At 41.4% G+C, this 16,623-nt stretch overlaps 1 protein-coding gene and 1 long non-coding RNA gene across 6 annotated transcripts in view; both read left to right on the top strand.

The window, feature by feature from the left end:
• The window catches only part of LOC119007361 (arf-GAP with Rho-GAP domain, ANK repeat and PH domain-containing protein 1-like), a 52,137-nt gene extending 42,803 nt beyond the window's left edge, over positions 1-9,334 (top strand). For 3 of the 5 annotated variants that reach the window (XM_037076984.1, XM_037076994.1, XM_037077019.1), the window contains 4 exons: positions 2,412-2,475; positions 3,289-3,447; positions 5,006-5,043; positions 6,287-9,334. In XM_037076984.1, coding sequence (XP_036932879.1) covers positions 2,412-2,475; positions 3,289-3,447; positions 5,006-5,026 — 244 coding nt within the window. In that variant the 3' untranslated portion in view covers positions 5,027-5,043; positions 6,287-9,334. The remainder of the gene's footprint in view (positions 1-2,411; positions 2,476-3,288; positions 3,448-5,005; positions 5,044-6,286) is intronic. The other 2 variants (XM_037077010.1, XM_037077000.1) reach the window with 2 other exon arrangements.
• Positions 9,335-11,259: 1,925 nt separating this feature from the next.
• On the top strand, positions 11,260-13,786 carry LOC119005450. Its single transcript, XR_005070513.1, has 3 exons — positions 11,260-11,365; positions 11,491-12,110; positions 12,573-13,786. It is a non-coding gene; the product is annotated as an uncharacterized LOC119005450 (long non-coding RNA).
• Positions 13,787-16,623: the final 2,837 nt, after the last annotated feature.

Genomic DNA, 16,623 nt, shown 5'->3' on the forward strand with positions numbered 1-16,623 from the left:
AGATCTTTACAACAGCAGGCACTGGTGTCGTGCAGCTTTTGGCCAAATGGGTCACTAGAATCAACAAAAACTGAAAGTTCCTTGTTCCCGAAAAGTTTGGAGTTAGGATAGTTTGCCAGAAAAATCCACCCGTAAAGATGTAGTAGTGAACTTGTTTTGCGTGAGTGCATTTTGCATGATTGGGTTAAATATCAACAATTACCTTTGTGGTCTCATTAAGTCACCTGTAAGCGACTTTTTTAAGACATGTAAAAGCTTTAAAATTCCCCTGTGGGTTATTTACTGATGTATTTTATGTTGTAGAACAAAACTCATTAAGCTTGTGTTAACCCACAGACCTTAGTACAGACATCTAAGCTCATTTACTTCTGGGTTTAAGGACTCATTTCTATAGCAGTCTATTTCAGCATGAAGAACTAGACAATATTATTGTTTCCTTTTTTAATTCCCATCCTACTCTTACAGTTAAAACATCATACTAGCATACAACCAGAACTACTGTTTTTCATCTGTCTGCAGTAGTACGCAGCCTTCAGTGCAAACTTATTCAGACATTCTGGCACACCTGCTGTTGATGCTGAGTTATTATACCCTTTGTGACACTATGTATTTTTGACAAGCATGTAAACATGACTGTTATTGGAAAAAGCTAGTGGTTTCTGTGTAGGTGGAGAAAACGGGTCAGTTCCCTGCATGACAGTTTGGTGAAGGAGGCATACAAAAGGTCGGCTCCACCCAGGAGGGAAACACACATGAGTACACCTGTAGCCATGCCTCTATTCTAATCCGGGTTTGTTCACATGTCCATCTCTGTGTGTGTGCATGCATCAGTGGAATACGTTGTGTACATCCACGTGCATGCTCCGTGTGTGTCCGTGTGTTCATGTTGCAGTGGGCTCCACACTGTCAACAGCAGTAGACATCATCAGTAGCGCTGTTGTAACGGGAGTGCTGCTCTCGACACGCTGTAGGCAGTATCATCTCTTGGCTATGCTTCATCGCCATGTCGCTTACAGCAACAAAAACACACCTGAGAGGAAGAAATGGAGTGAGAGAGGGAATGTGTAAGAAAGATAAAGAAGAGATGTGGGGGCCAAAGTGTTGCACTAAAGAGGAGAAACTTGCACGTTTTTGCAGGTAAACGAAAACTTAATGAGTAGAAGAGTATATAGAGATAAGTGAGAAGTGAAAATATTATTGAATGGGGAGATTCCTATTTAGCCGCAGTCTCACAATCCTTGCCTTAAAGTCACTTAGTTTTACCCTGTTTTTGCTTTAATCCACCTTAAACTCTCCAACACTTAATTTAAGTGTTAATTCAGTAATAATCCAATTATCTCCCTTTTTTGTTGTGTTCTTTTGTCAGCATATTCTTCCAGTCACCTACTTGAGGTCAAAGGGATGTTGATAAATTCTCAGAATATTATGTAAATTGTATTCCACGTCTTAACAGAAAGCCATGATGATTAACAAGCGGCATTTATTCCTCTGCAGCTGATAATGTTCTAGATTAGCAGCGCAGCTAATTGCAAAGAGTAGATGTACTGTAAAACTTCACTGCACTGTATGTGTGCATGCTACAACAGAGTGACTGTCCTTCTTTGAATCCCAACAAGCTCTAATGAGGACTGCTGGCCATAATGATGCAAACTAGGGAGGGAGGGGGGGGCTATGTGTGTATGTGTGTGTGAGGTATTTTAGCATGTGAGTCAAGTCTCTTGACTGCTGCTAAATTTATGGCAGTACATAAATTTAGTATACGGCATACTGTTTAGTTCTTAAGTCTGCATCGATGTTTGTTGTGTCTCAGTGGAGGGCACTTGAATAATTGTTGTAGTCTAAATCTGTTCTCATAACAATAATAATTGTATAAATAAAGCATATTTATTCTGCACCACAGCATGGCTGATGACTCAGAGGGCTATGTGACGGCAACCTGAGTGGCATAAAATATGCACGTATACACACACACACACACACACACACACACACACACACACACACACACACACACACACACACACACACACACACACACACACCACATAAACACAAACATTACAGAGACGCAATTACACTTTTCACGGACACAGACGCACACAAGCGCCGAAAGCTGAAGGTCCCAATCAGTGTTTCTCTTTGTCGGGAGTTTAAATTAGGAATCACACTCAGTGTTTACGCCTGTGGCGCTACCACCGGGTGCCATAAGAGAGGATGTGTCAATTTCAGTTAATATCTTTGAATAACTCTCTTTCTTTCTTGTGGTTCTCATTCCAATTTCCCCTTAGTCTCCAAAAGCCTCCCTGCCTCTCAGACTTCTTCTCCTCCAAGACCACAAAGACACACAAACACCACTTCATGATTTTTATCACACTGTTTGCCTCACTTCATCATCCTCTGTTTATTTACAGGTATCTCTGCTGTGACACCCAGTCAGAAATGAGGGAGTGGTATGCTACTTTCCTCAGTATCCAGGTGAGATCTCACACACATGAACAGACAAACAATAACATGAAGGCCAGTTCTATCAACTACCCACAAGTGACCCTAACGGCTCTGTAAGGACACTCCCACGCAGAGTTTAAAACCCTGCAACTCCCTCCAGAAACATCTTCAAGAAACTGAAATGCATCCAGTTGCCTATGATACAGCACAATTAGCACACTAAATGCCCCCTTATTTAGCTTTGCTAACTAGCCTCTTGTCCATCTGTGTCCTTCTGTGTGGTGATACAGATAAAGTTCAGTTTAGAGAAAAATACCTCTAACTAGGACTGCCACAATATTATATTTTCGCTGTATGATTACTGTGGCCAAACAAAAATCATAATAATGATATTATCACAATACCTAAAGAAATTTAGCTCAACATGCTGCAATCAAATTCAGCTTTAATTTTGTTTTCTGTCTGTTTTATCTCTTTTTTGGCAAATAAATTACCCTCAAAATATTAGTGTAGGGAGCTGGAGAGAAAGTGTAAAAAAAAAAAAAAAAAGAACAAAGTAAAAGTGTACAGAAATAGATGATACACTCAGCAAGAGACATTGCTGTTGAGTGTTTTTTTTTCCTTCTCTGAACACCAAAAGCTGAGCGCCATGTAGTTCCTTTATGTTGGAGAGAAAGCTGTCATCTCTACAGATATCTCTTATGGATAACTGACACCAAAGGAGGGAAAATACTGGCAAAAACTAGCACCGTAACATGCTTTTAACATTGTTTTCCTTAACTTGTTGATTGTATTTTGATATTGTAAAATCTCCTCTGGCTCCCTCCCCTCTCCTCACTAAAGTACGACGGCGACTTGTGGCCTCAGGACGGACTCCAGCAGACGCGGGTGAGCCGTGTGCTGCCAGATGCACGTCACGGTAACGTGTCACTGATTCCGCTGCGTGGCAGTGAGAATGAGATGCGGAACAGCGTTGCGGCTTTCAGCCAAGACCCGCTTGCTGTGAGTTAACCCAGCTAATCACTGGGACTAATCTTGAACAGACCAGGAAGCTCAATCTAAGAGCTGCTGGCTAGTCAGAGACATTCATGCTGCACAGGTGGAGAGGAGAATGTATTTACAGTGAATGTGTAATATGCATATTGCATTTTAAAGGAAAGGGCTCCTTTGAGAATTCTACTTATTTAAACATTTTCTTAGCTATATGACAACTCCATATTATTTGTCATTTATCTTTATTATATACTCCCGCCAAAAGAATTGGGAGTTGGGAATAGCACCTGTGCAGAATCAATATTCTCTGCTCCATGATTCTTTTTGATTTGTTTCATCATGTAAGATCTGGGTTCTTAAACTGTCTTTCGACCAAATACAGACAACAAGCCTCTTTCTTGTGAAACACAAGTGTGTGCTTTCATGACACTGGACTCTAAGAGAAGAGACTAAATTACTAATTGGTGTCTGGGTCTCAAAGATATTTAAGAATCCAGATGATGTGAAGCAGAATAGACAGCAGCATTTTCATTTTGTAGGAGGTTTGGACCGAGAAACTGAATTTCAACAAGAGTTATTCTGGCCAGGCTCTGCCTAAGCTTCAAAACACCAAAGGAACAGCAGAAACAAAACACTAACACATTTGAAGTAAACCCGTACCTGCAGGGAAACTGTGGTTAACACTGTGTTTCACAGCACTGCTGCCATGTCAGCTCACAGAGTTGTGTACTTGGCAGGAGTTTGACAAACATCACCGTTGGTTTGTTCAAGCACTTTAAGCCAGACCTGTTCAACAACATCAAAATCTCCATCTGTTCTCTTGTTTTCATAGACGATTTGATTGCAGCCATCCAGGATAACTCACTCTATACTCGGTCTTGGGGCTAAATATCCACAATCTGATGATGCGGTTGTCTCCTCCTGCTGTTTCTAGCCATCACATGCCTCTCATGAGTCTGCTGCCGGCTGCAGCAACAAATAAAGAATTCAATTCAGTCTTTGGCAATAACACGATTCCAGGGTTGCTGTGTTGTTGCCTTCCAGATATTTTCTATTGATCTCCACCAGTTCAGTGTATTGACTGGATGCAATTTTTGTTGGGTGTGTGAGAGGAGGTGTGATTGCTTTGGTGATGGGGCAGCAGCAGAAGCTAGCGTTTTTTGCAGGATGTTTGTGGGTGTAGGCGAGAGATTCACTGCATGTTGATGTGCCCAATTTTCAACGTGAAGTGAAAGACTAAGTGTGGCAAACTGTGTGTGTGTGTGTGTGTGTGTGCTGTTGATGAGACTCAAGGTGAATCCAATGATGTTTGGTGTGATTTTTGAATCTGAATATCACCACATCCCTCTTTCTCTTTTCTCTCACAGGTCTTCACTCCTCTCTTGTTGTTTACATATAGCCTACTATTAGCACCTGCCTGTCTCTTCATCCTTCCTTCACCCTACATTTCCCTCCTGTCTGCAGTCCATCACTGTCGTCACCTCCCTGTTTTTCTCCACCTCCCGGTATCTCCCATCTGTCTGTCTCCCTCCCTGTCATAATAACCCTTGTGTTGTTTATCTTTCAGCTTTTTAGAGATGTTCGATAATGGTTGCTGTAAGACAGGTAAGGCCATTTCACACACAAAATAAATACATAATGATTCCTACCACTCAAAGCTTTTCACTTCAAAAAGTTTTTTTTTAATACTACTCCCCTCTGAGAAGAGTGCAAACTGGTTCTAACCAGAATAAAAAGAGAAGTGAGGGGTCGACTAGAATGCCATAGGGCTGCAAGGCTGTAATTGCTGGAAATGTCTTTGACAAAAGTAAAGACTGAAAGTTTAAGTAAAATTCATTATTTCATGATGTGTCGGTGTCTTTTTGGAAACTCATTTGAAGGTGTGTAATATCTAGTGGCATCTAGCAGAGCATACTTGGCAGAAATGTGGTATGTTTTAATTAGTGTATAATCACCCAAAAGTAAGAGTTGTTGTGTTTTCATTACCTTAGAATGAGCTGTATATATGTAAAAAGGGATCAGGTCCATGTCCACAGAGGTCACCATGTTGCACTGCCATGTTTCTACAGTAGCCCAAAACATAAAAAAACCTGGCACTGGTGAGGGCCAAAGACAGTCAACATTATGACTTAATGTGACAATGTGACAAGCTGAGGAAAAATCCACAAATCACAGAGTTAATAAATTCAGAGAATATTTTTCACTTTGCCCTGTAACTTCTTATTACCATCCTTATCATTTTTTTTTTGTTAAAATATATAGTTTTATAAACTAAATAACTTAATACCTCTTCACCTCATCACTTGAATTAGTTGAAATACCTAAGGCTGTTGTGGACAGAAAGGGAGGGTTAAAGGAAACATAAAAAGTGTTTAATATCTTTGGGATCTGACCAAACAAGTTGTTTCAACTTGGACTTTTAATTTGCATTTTAGTTTCTGACATTTTACATTACATGTAGTGCCGATAGCATGTAAGAGCTTTGTGTTAAAGTTTTTATAACAGAAGTTTTAGTAGAAGACAGCGCATTTTCTTTGAGTCTAAGCTGATGTGTTTATCTGTCAGGATGTGTAGTCTGGGTTTATCTGCTCTCTTGACCGCTGCTTATTGAGTCCACATCTTGTCAGCAGCCTCCTATCTGGTTGCCATGGCTCCAAGACGTTGGTAGTCTGGATGACAATTTTAAGCCTGACCTCTCAGGGGACCTGAAAATGCAGTGAAACTGATTTTAGGTTGAGGGATAAAAGATTACACCAAATATGATAATATAATTCCATGAATAATGGTAACCAATATACATGAAAAGTTAAGGGTCTGACAACCCTGTCTGGTTTTCTGTTTTTTAAAGGGTGGACGGTTGACCTCAGGTGACCTCAGAACATTCCAGTGACATCATCATTCTGTAACTGTGAGGACCAGAGAGATGGATGCTCATACTCTACGTGGATTTTGGTCTACTACTGCCGTCTGCTCCTTCTGAAATGGCTGTCACGGAAACTAACGGGGATCAGAATAATCAATAAACTGGAATAAGCGATATAATGGACGACAGGATCACATGTAGAATCAAACCGCCGCTGTTTCCTCAGCACAAATGAAATACACTTGACTTGATATACATTAGAAGCAGCTGGGAGCTGCTGTGGCATTAGAAATTGAAGAGACACTTCGATGAACCACAATCACCCTGAAGAGCTCCTGACTGGCTTCCAGCTTGATGAGTGACAAGTCTGAACCCAGCTGCATTGCATTGTGGGACAGAGGCATGAAAGACAGAAAAACTGTAATTTTTTTTTTTTTGTTTCGAGGAGGAAGGAGTTGGGTTATTCTAGGCACTAGAAGTGCTTAGCAATTTTTTAAATAGAAGATTAATGACTTTGTTTTTAGCTCTCTTTCTGTACAAATGCTTAAAGAATTGTTGGGATCATCCTGCAGTTCAAAATTCTCTTGCAAGCAAAGATGATGTCGTAGGAGACAGTGACCTGATTTTGTCCAGAGTGTGCTACAAGGGGACCAAGAGCCCGAGTGAAAGAGAGGCTGAAAAAGTACAGGTGATGGATCTGTGTCTGTTACTCTGCAGGACATCTGCCAGCACTGTGCAAAACCTCGGTTAGAGTTGCATAACTGTGCTTGTGTAGACAGTATGTTTGAATACATGTAGGTGCTTTCCTGAGTGGAAATGTTTTACATACCCATATGTTGATATTGTCACTTTTGGGCTGTGATGGAAGGAGAGGCATGTGCTGAAAATACTTCTCTTCATGTTGAGAGAAATATGAGTACTTGATTTACTATTGCCCCTGATTTTGCATGAAGTAGGTCAAACCATACTGAAATATTTAAAACAATGTATTACCCCGGCCTTATTAGTAGTCTTGTCCATCTTCTTCCTGTCCTCACACAGTCCTCAGCACTGCCTCTTCTCTGTAGGTCCATATCCAGCCTGTGATGCTCAGAGGTAATATACTGTACAGTTTATTGACAGTTCTATGATTAACCAGCAGTATTTATAAAAATTTTAGTTCATGAATTAGTCATATTGGAATAATTCTTCTATTTTTTGTTCAGTAAATATCATATTGTTGTAGTTTGTTCTTTGAAGCAAGGCTCAGAAGCTCTTACCTGTAAGCACAAGAAACAAATTAAAGTGCATCATAATCTTCTATCATTCTTTCTACTTGGGTCCAAGCTTGTGTGTATATATATATATTCAGTGAAAAGGAGAGCCTTGAAACAATCAGTGTTGACCGTCAACACCGTCTTCACTGCCTTGTAGGTTTTCCCTGCTGTAAAGAGTTTTTTTTATTTATTTGGACAGCAGAGGACGCTGGCTGCTGTGCCTCTGCAGGTGAGACATCATGACGCTCAGCCAGATGTTACTTTGTGTTAAAAAATGTGTTCATGCAGTATGTGTGTATGAGCGTGTGTTATTAGCTGCCCTCCAGCTCAGACCTCAGTAGCAGTTGAGAGAAGACTGTGATTACACTGCCTGTAGAAAGTGTTTATTCCCTTCATGTACTTGTTTCCCCTTTTTTGTTTTCATTGAATCACCTTTGATGTACTGTAAGTATTGTTAGACGCTGGTCCTGAGAAAAAGTGAAAGCAGATATTTACAAATTGATTAGAATTAGGCAAAGACAATGTATTTGAGCTTTGTCAGGTCACAGCAAACTGTGATCAAATTGTCGGCTTCACAAACTTTGAATGAATGAAGGTTTCCTTCTGTCCTTCCATCACTTTCACTTTCACAGTCTCCTCCTGGCGAACATGTAGAAGTCATGAGTTCTATCAAAAGTCATAAAGCAGCAGTTGAAGCAGCAGATTTATTCGTTGTTCCTCCCATCATGCTGAGTCCACAGGCGTCCAGGAGGCCTTCTTAGAAGTGCCCTTTTTACACAGTCAGATGTTCTGGGCAGATTTCCAAATGTAGCATTTTTGCCTTTCCCATTTTCATGTCACGACTCTTGCTGCTCTTTTAGGAGACTTTAATTCTCTGGAACTAGTTTTCTTGCATCTTTTCCTCACAGATTTGTTAAGAATGATCCTTTGTCTTTATAGTTTTATAGATGACCGCAGAGCTCGCCACGATGAATGGATTAGATGTCAGCCATTAAATTTATTCTTCAACTGTTTTAATAATCAATTAATTTATTTTTGCGTAAATGAAAGTCAAAATGAGAAAATGTTCTGGTTTCTTTATGCTTTTATGACAGTAACTGAATGTCTTTGTTGTGGTCAAAACCAGACTTTTGAGAACGTCATGTTGGGCTTTGGGAAACTGATCAACATTTTTCACCCTTTTCAGACATTTTACAGACCCAACAACAAATCGATTGATCGAGAAAAACAATAATCGACATTGAATTTAATTGGTAGTTGCAGACCTAAAAAACCAAAGCTTATTTAAAGCTACTACAAGGAACATTTATATTTAAGTTGATTTTGGAGGCCCCTGTGGACATAAGTGGTGGTCATGACCACAACATTCCAAAAAGTTATCATCTTGCTGATTGTCATCATAATCAGGATTCAACTGACAGTTTCATTATCAGTTTAAACTCCTTGTAGTCGCTTTAACCAAGTTGCTTTTTTACACCTGCCATACTCACAAATGAAAACTCTGGCGGCAGCTGTGATGAGGAAAAGCAAATATTTTCCTTTATATGTGTAATGGATTTGGATCCGTTTGACTTAATCCATAGAGACCTTTTTTTAACGCAAGTCTCTGTTAAAACGTTCTAAGTACATGACAGTGATTCAGTGTTGTAAAACAAAGTCTTCAGTCCGATGGTGAATACTTCTTATAAGTAGCGTGTCCTCTCTCTTTCTGGCTCTCCTTGTTCGGTTACTCTGCATTTTACTGCATCTCTGAAACTTTAATAAACACCTTCAGCTAGTTGTGTGTGCATGCTGCGTCTTTATGAACATGCATACTGTATAATTACTGTGCAAAGTCACATAGTTACTTTTTTTTTTTTTTTTTTTAAAGGTTGATACCCTCCGGCTCTGCTTTGCCCTCATGGTAATGCACTTTCCCTTCAGCGCTTTTATGAATTTAATGTTTAAACACACGCACACACACACACACACTGAGTCAAACTCTAGTCCCCCCCCTGCAGTAAAATAGTGAAAAATATAAGCTGGGCAACAATCATATACAAACAACATATTGCGTGTACATATACTGTAAACACAAATATATAGGGAAGGACACTTTTGTGAGGCCTGTGGGTTTCATGACAATGTCGTGCTACAGCCATGAATTGGGAGCCTATAGATGTGCTTCGAGGAAAAATGTCAGGAGTGTGTGGCTAGGGTGCAGTGATCATAGGGAGAGCCCCGAGGAGGTTTCCTCTGTGTGTGTGTCTGTGTGTGTGTGTGTGTGAGTCACGGTGGTCCACCAGCTCTCGTTCATTCTTCCAAGCAGAGCTGACACATCAGGGTCACCCTGTACCTCGAGACACACACCGGAGAGCCCCGCGGGGGACCCACACACAGGAGGCCTCCACTATACTGTTCACACACACGCGCACACACAGGAGGCCCACCGGGGGAAGCACAAACACACATACAGGAAGATGCTTAAACACACACACACACATACCAAAATGGCCGTTGCTACATTGTAGCAGCTGCATAAAGCTGAACAAATGTATGACGGTGATAAAATCACAACTGAGGAGTTGAGCTTCAGGAGCAGACCTACGGGGTGGCAGGACATGCCAACTGCCAAAAATAAAATATAGATTTTCACTGAGCACAGTCTGTAACATCCCCTGAAACAGACAAACAATGGGAGGGACAATAGCAGCGGACAATCTGGACATCCACCTGTGTGAGCCAGTTCCCTTCATTTCCACTCAGAGCACACATCCACACGAGCAGCGTGAGGGAGAAAATTGACTTTCGCTTCATGCCGCGACATGGATGCTTCTTTAATGATAAGTTCAGCCTGAACCAGGACCGCAGTGAGAAGCAGGTGTGGGTCTGGGGGCAAAATTACGGCTTGCTGTCACTATGTGTTCCAAGATTAGTGGTGGCATGTACGGAGTATATCTATTTGAGTGCTGTACTTAAGAACAGATTTGTGGTAGTGTTGCACTTGCACTTACTAGTCACATCTGATATGACGATTCCTGACAGCTTTGCCCAGTGGACACCATTTTATCCAAATTTGATGATTTGGAATTTGAGGTGCTCTGATAAACTGTGTCGAGCAAATCGTCCTAAGTTTTAAGCTGAATAAACTTCTGGTCACACTTTATAAGAACCATCATAAATAGTAAATGTGAAGTCATTCACTTTTGATAATAAATGAAATGCTTAAAAAGAAAATTACTAAGCAGATTTAAAGTTTATAAGCGTCAGTTAAGACCATACAATACAATTATAGATGAATGCAGCGTTCATCAACCATTGACGAGGTATTATAAACAGACGGCTGTCATCACCAGGATGCATTTGGTTTTAAGTCAATCCAACTGCACAAATGTTGGTATACAGTAAGTACAGGTTACAGCTGAGGGGCTGAATACAAATGTTTATTTTTTTCAGTGGACTGGATATTCTATCAAAATGTTTTCAGCACCTCCCAGCACCGGTGACATGTACCACACAAACACAGAAATTGTCCTGAATTTGGTTCGCACCCTTGAAATATTCAATTAGTTTAATTTCCTTTATTTCACGCTCACCTCACTGTAAACTGTCATCTGATTTGGCAGCTGCCTTTTTGTGGTCATCTGTCAGTGATCTGTCTGATGACACTGGATTGTGAACTTCTCACTAAACTTCCTGCTTTGAATTTGGGTTCGTTAATCTCAACACGTTTGTGAAAAGCCTGTGAGGTTCAACAAGCGCTGATTTGAAATGCGACACTGAAGAGTTTTGGAAGGCGACTGCAAACACCCTGAAAAGGGGACGAGCTGTGAGAGATGATTCTGCTAGTTATTATGTCACATGCATCAATTTGAGCACATGTTCGTTATTTTTTCTGTAATTCCTTGTGTATTTTCTTGTGTCCTTCATTGCACCCGCGCCATTCACCTGCAGCGTTCAGCTGCATGAGGCATCAGTCCAGATTTGGATAATTACTTTGCACCCTGCCAGAACCTTCTGCCACCCCCCTGCGAAACCTTCAGATCCACCACTGATGAGCGTTGCACCAGTTTTGCAGAAAAAACATCGATCGGACCCGTTTGTTCAGCTCATATTCATCACACGTTTTTTTCTCCTGTTTGGTCTCAGATGAAAACAATCATTTCGGCCTCAGAAAATCTTCTGCTTCGCTGTCAAGGAAACCAGCCAAGCAAGCATGGATCACATCAAAGGTGTTGATCCTTTCAGCTTTTGGACTATAAAAAGCATTACTGTCAGAGGCCACGCTGTATTTTTTCTTTAATGCTATGCTTCAGATCCATGGGGTGTGCTCGCGGTATCGAGCTGCATCATCAGGAGTTTCACGCGATCACAAAGCAGCAGCAGGGTGTCTTTTCTTTGCGTCGTCTGAGCGCTGAGGTTCAGAAACACACAGTGATCCAAAGCAGCAGTCAGGAAGATTGAAGAAGTGTGATGAGATGTGTTCATCATTCATCAACCTTCTGCACGGCTTTTTGCTCTTTGCCACTAACTGGATCCTCGAGCAACTTGACAGTTAGTGAGGATAATGAGATGTGAGTGATCAAAAAGTCAGAGCGACTCCGTCATCGATTCCCAGGATCTCCTCTAAAAGCCTTTATATAGCAAAAATAGGATAACACAGCAGGCGGGCTGGCTGCACAAAACATGTTCAAGCCTTATCCATGCTTATTATTCTTTGCCTATTATTGCCTGAACTGTGGCTTACATTAACGGGATTGAGGCAAACATATTCACATAATTTAAAGGGTTTTTGAGATTTTAAATCACAAAAAAACTCCACATTTTATTGAGTGTATTTGTTTAATCTCAGGTCATAATATCTCATTTTACTTAATAACTGCACAAGCACATCACAAGAAACACTGAAGTGGTTTGATTTAAGACATTGCATCTTATTTCGAGAAATTCTGACGAGCAAAATAAAATTGAAAAAAAACCCTCACTGTATTCATTCTCTTTTCACTTGTTTTTGAAGTGCTTTTCTTTTTTCACAGTGTAAACAAACATCGGGCGCCACTCTCTCATCACCATCAGCAGAATGTCTTAACAAGATGGCGAGGAGAGGAAAACAGCAGCTGGAGAGATGAGAGGAGGAGGGAGTTCGTCCCAAGAGAGCAAGAAAACATCGATGCAGAATTATGTTTACATAAGACCCCTTAATTAATGAACGCAGCAGATCATTCACCAGCTCTCTCAGGTCAGGAGCCAGACGCAGAATATTGATTTGAAGTTAACATGTTTACCTAGCAAAACCTACAGCAGGCCCGCAGTAAATCTAGACCGCGCAGACTCATATTTAATGTCAACAAAAAGAAATTGAAATGGCAGAGGACATGTTGGTTTTAATGACACTGTGGCAAATCAGGTAACGTAAGCGCTCACACCAAACCCACACATGAAAACACGGACAGCTTAGTCACATTCTCCTCCTACTGGCTGAAACAACAACAGGTGAGCCGTAAGAACAGTGAAAATGTGGGCAAAATGTCAAGCATGAAAATGAAGCATGAAAAATACCACAAAAACACTGTAAAAGCGGAGACTTCGCAGCCTCGGAGGCTTCCAACTACCCTCCCGGGATGCTACGACAGCGTCACAGCTTGAGTCGACTTAAAAAGAAATTGGCATTTTGGATAGTTCACAGTGGAGATACAGACGGGAGACCAGGCAACAAAATGTCATCTTAAAACACTGCCTTAATAAACAATTTTAGATTTACAGTGTTTTGCTTGATTACAGACATGAGTGCATGAGTCCAGACAAACGTAACCTGTTGCATTATTTTTTATAAAACCAAACAAACTTTTATTCACTTTAACACTAACACAACATGACAAGAAGTCCTTGAGTTGCTCAGAGGAACGGAGATGTAATAAGAACAAAGGCTCTGCAACGCATCAGAAAAAACATCAAATTATGATGACATGACAAGAAATCTCTGTCTGTCAGTCACATATGTCAATCTACTTCACATGGCAGTTTTGTTGCGGCGGCTGGAGGACTTTGTGCATTTGGACTGGAGATAAACAGTGAGCACCACTCATGCAGAGCGCGGCTGCACACCTGCTCCCTCTTGCAGGATTTCATGGGGAAGCAGATGTAAACAAAATGGAGATTAGCTCAGTGCAACAACCTGCGGTAGTAACCTGTTGCATTGAGCAAAAAAAAAGAACAAAAGCAGAAGGTTAAGAGAGTCTTGACAAGTGAAAAGAAGCAGTCATCACAGGTTTTCTATTTTTTCTGTCAACAATGGTAATGCTAGCTAATGTTAGCCTCAGTGGCTAGAATGTTTACGTCAGCTGCTCCGAGACATTTCTCTCATTGGTTGTTGTGGTCCAGCATGGAAAATTACCTATGTAACACTGATATCATCAGGCGACAGATTTGACAGTCTGTATCACAGCATCTGGTGTGGGTGTCTTGCAGGAAAAAAAAAGAAAAAAAGCCCAGCAGCCCTGAGGTTCAAAACACTGCAACATTTCAAAAACACAAGAACATTTCTCATGGCATGTGAAATGTCCTGTTTCCTGAAATGTTATTTTCTGTGAAACATGATTCATGTAATGTGTATTTCTATTTGTTACTTTTAACACAGAACCCCTGCGTACAGTGAACACGCACACTGGCTGGTTTATCCTGTTCTCTGAAAGGTGAAGTGTGGAGTACAAACAGCTTCTCTGAGAGCTACGAAATCTGAAAGAAACACGAAAAAGCACGCAGCCACGAGGCCTGTAGTCATATCTATTATGTATAGCTGTGTTATTTCCTACTTCTGACAACAAAATAAATATATGCTGTTTTTCTCATCCCACTCTATCCTCCGAGCTGTTGCTACCAGCTCCTGTGTGCAGTCGTTCGTACCCCTGGAACCCGTCCTGCAGGCTGCGGCCACAGATGAAAAAGGAGCTGGAGTGAACTTGATCCTGAGGATCCTGAGGCGGTTCGATGGTCCGCACGTGCCGCGTGGAGCATCTCGCAGCTGGATGCAGCTCATCTGAACAGTTTCCTTTCATACATTTCATTAACACCTCTTCTTCAGTCACCTCCAGCTGACTGGAAAACACACACACACACACACACACACGCACGCACGCACGCACGCACGCACACACACATGCAATCTCCTCTCCCACTATGCCTTCATCACAAAGACACACACGCACACTTCCTGAGTCCTGCAGCACTTCTTCGGTTCTGCGAAAGCCGTCGTGCTTCGCTGCGTCTGATTGCCACCCTCCAGCCCCTCCCTTCAAGTTTATCACCAATTACTCGTCCTCGAGAAAAAAAAAAAAAAAATGGAGAAAAGGCCCCTCTCGCCTCGTCCCCATGGCAACCGCTCTCCTCTTTTCCTGCTCTGCACAATCAATCAGACAACGACTGTCTAGATGTCCTGCCCTGGCTAAAGAGGAGAGGTGCAGGAGCCAAATATCACTTTCACAGGTTTTGGTGTTCAGGCTATTTTTGGGTCATTTTCACCCACAGCGTGCTCCTCCATCTTTTCCTGTGCTTCTATTTTCGTGTTCCTTTGTCACTTCTATAGAACAAAAACATATTTTGGACAGCTAAAAAAAACAATGATATTTAAAAAAATCCTCACCATTTTTACTACTAACACATAGCATTAATATTGTATACAGTGATACTTCTACACTTGCTGTGTGTTGTTTTGGCTGTTGCTTCTTGCAACAGGCTATTCAAAATTAAAAAAGAGAGTCTGAGTTGTCGAAAAATACTCTTAACTCTAACTCTTTACTCTCCGTCATCAGCAGTGTCTGCACTTCCTGAGAGTGCTCAGGAAAAATAACATCTGCGAGAAGCTGCTGATAACTTTCTACCGCTCCACCATCGAGAGCATCTTAACCTACTGCATCATGGTGTGGTTTTCCCACAGCACCGAGGCAGATAGGAAGAGGCTACACAGAGTGGTCAAGACCCCCTTCCTTCCCTCAAAGACATCTACACATCCCGCTGCCTCAGCAGAGCTGAGGCAATCACAAGAGTGAGCACCCATCCTGCACATCACCTGTTCGACCTGTTACCCTCTGGCAGGCGCTACAGGTCCATCAGAACCAGAACAAACTGACCCAGAAACAGCTTCTTTCCACAAGCCATCACTGCACTGAACACAAACAGGCACTGACACACACACACACACACACACACACACACACACACACACACACACACACACACACACACACACACACACACACACATATTTCCATTTCATTTATTATATATATATATATCAATTTGAAATTGATTAGAACTGTTCAAAGCTAAACTTGTCCAGTCGGATTTGATTAATTTCCTCCGGATTATTCAAATAGATAAAACAAGGGAGGTGGTGCCACATTTGTGTTATTTATCGCCAGTGATTAATTACATTTATTATTTAGTAGTGTATCTCATACAAAAGTAATATACCGAGACGGGCTAGAGGCAATCTAGCAAGCATGCTAACTTAAGAAAACATCTCTGCAGCACAGTCCGAAGATGTATTTGACATAACATCAACATACACACTCACAAACGCAAATTCATGGTTGGATAAGGAGTTATGTGTAGTTATGTGCAAAGCTGTCACACTGCTGTCTGTAGCTTTTTACGTACAAATATGAGTGTTGTATCAATACTCTTATCTAACGTATTTCCCAAAATGTCAAGCTCCTTCAGGCGGTACTCAATTACAAGCTAATCCGGATGAGTGATGACACGGGAGCATACAATATAAATGCCTCTCCGTCTTTTCCCCCCATGTGCTCATCTCATATCTTTCTTCCCCTCTACAGTGCACTCTTGTCCTGCTCCCTTCCACCTGTCGTTTTTCTCTGACTTTGTCTTTCAGTCTGCACGTTTTCTCACCACCAGCAGCAGTGACAGAGAAATACAGTAGGAGAACATTTCGGGTGTGACTCGCTGCTTATCGCACAGATACAATCACCATGAAGTGACTCAGGAGGTCGTGGGGGTGGTGAAGAAGTAAGAGAAGGAAGAGAGAGAGAGAGTGGTGAGGCGTAGAGGTGTAAAAAGGGATAAGAGATG

The sequence above is a fragment of the Acanthopagrus latus genome, chromosome 2 (genome assembly GCF_904848185.1).
Source record: "Acanthopagrus latus isolate v.2019 chromosome 2, fAcaLat1.1, whole genome shotgun sequence".
Taxonomy (NCBI): domain Eukaryota; kingdom Metazoa; phylum Chordata; class Actinopteri; order Spariformes; family Sparidae; genus Acanthopagrus; species Acanthopagrus latus.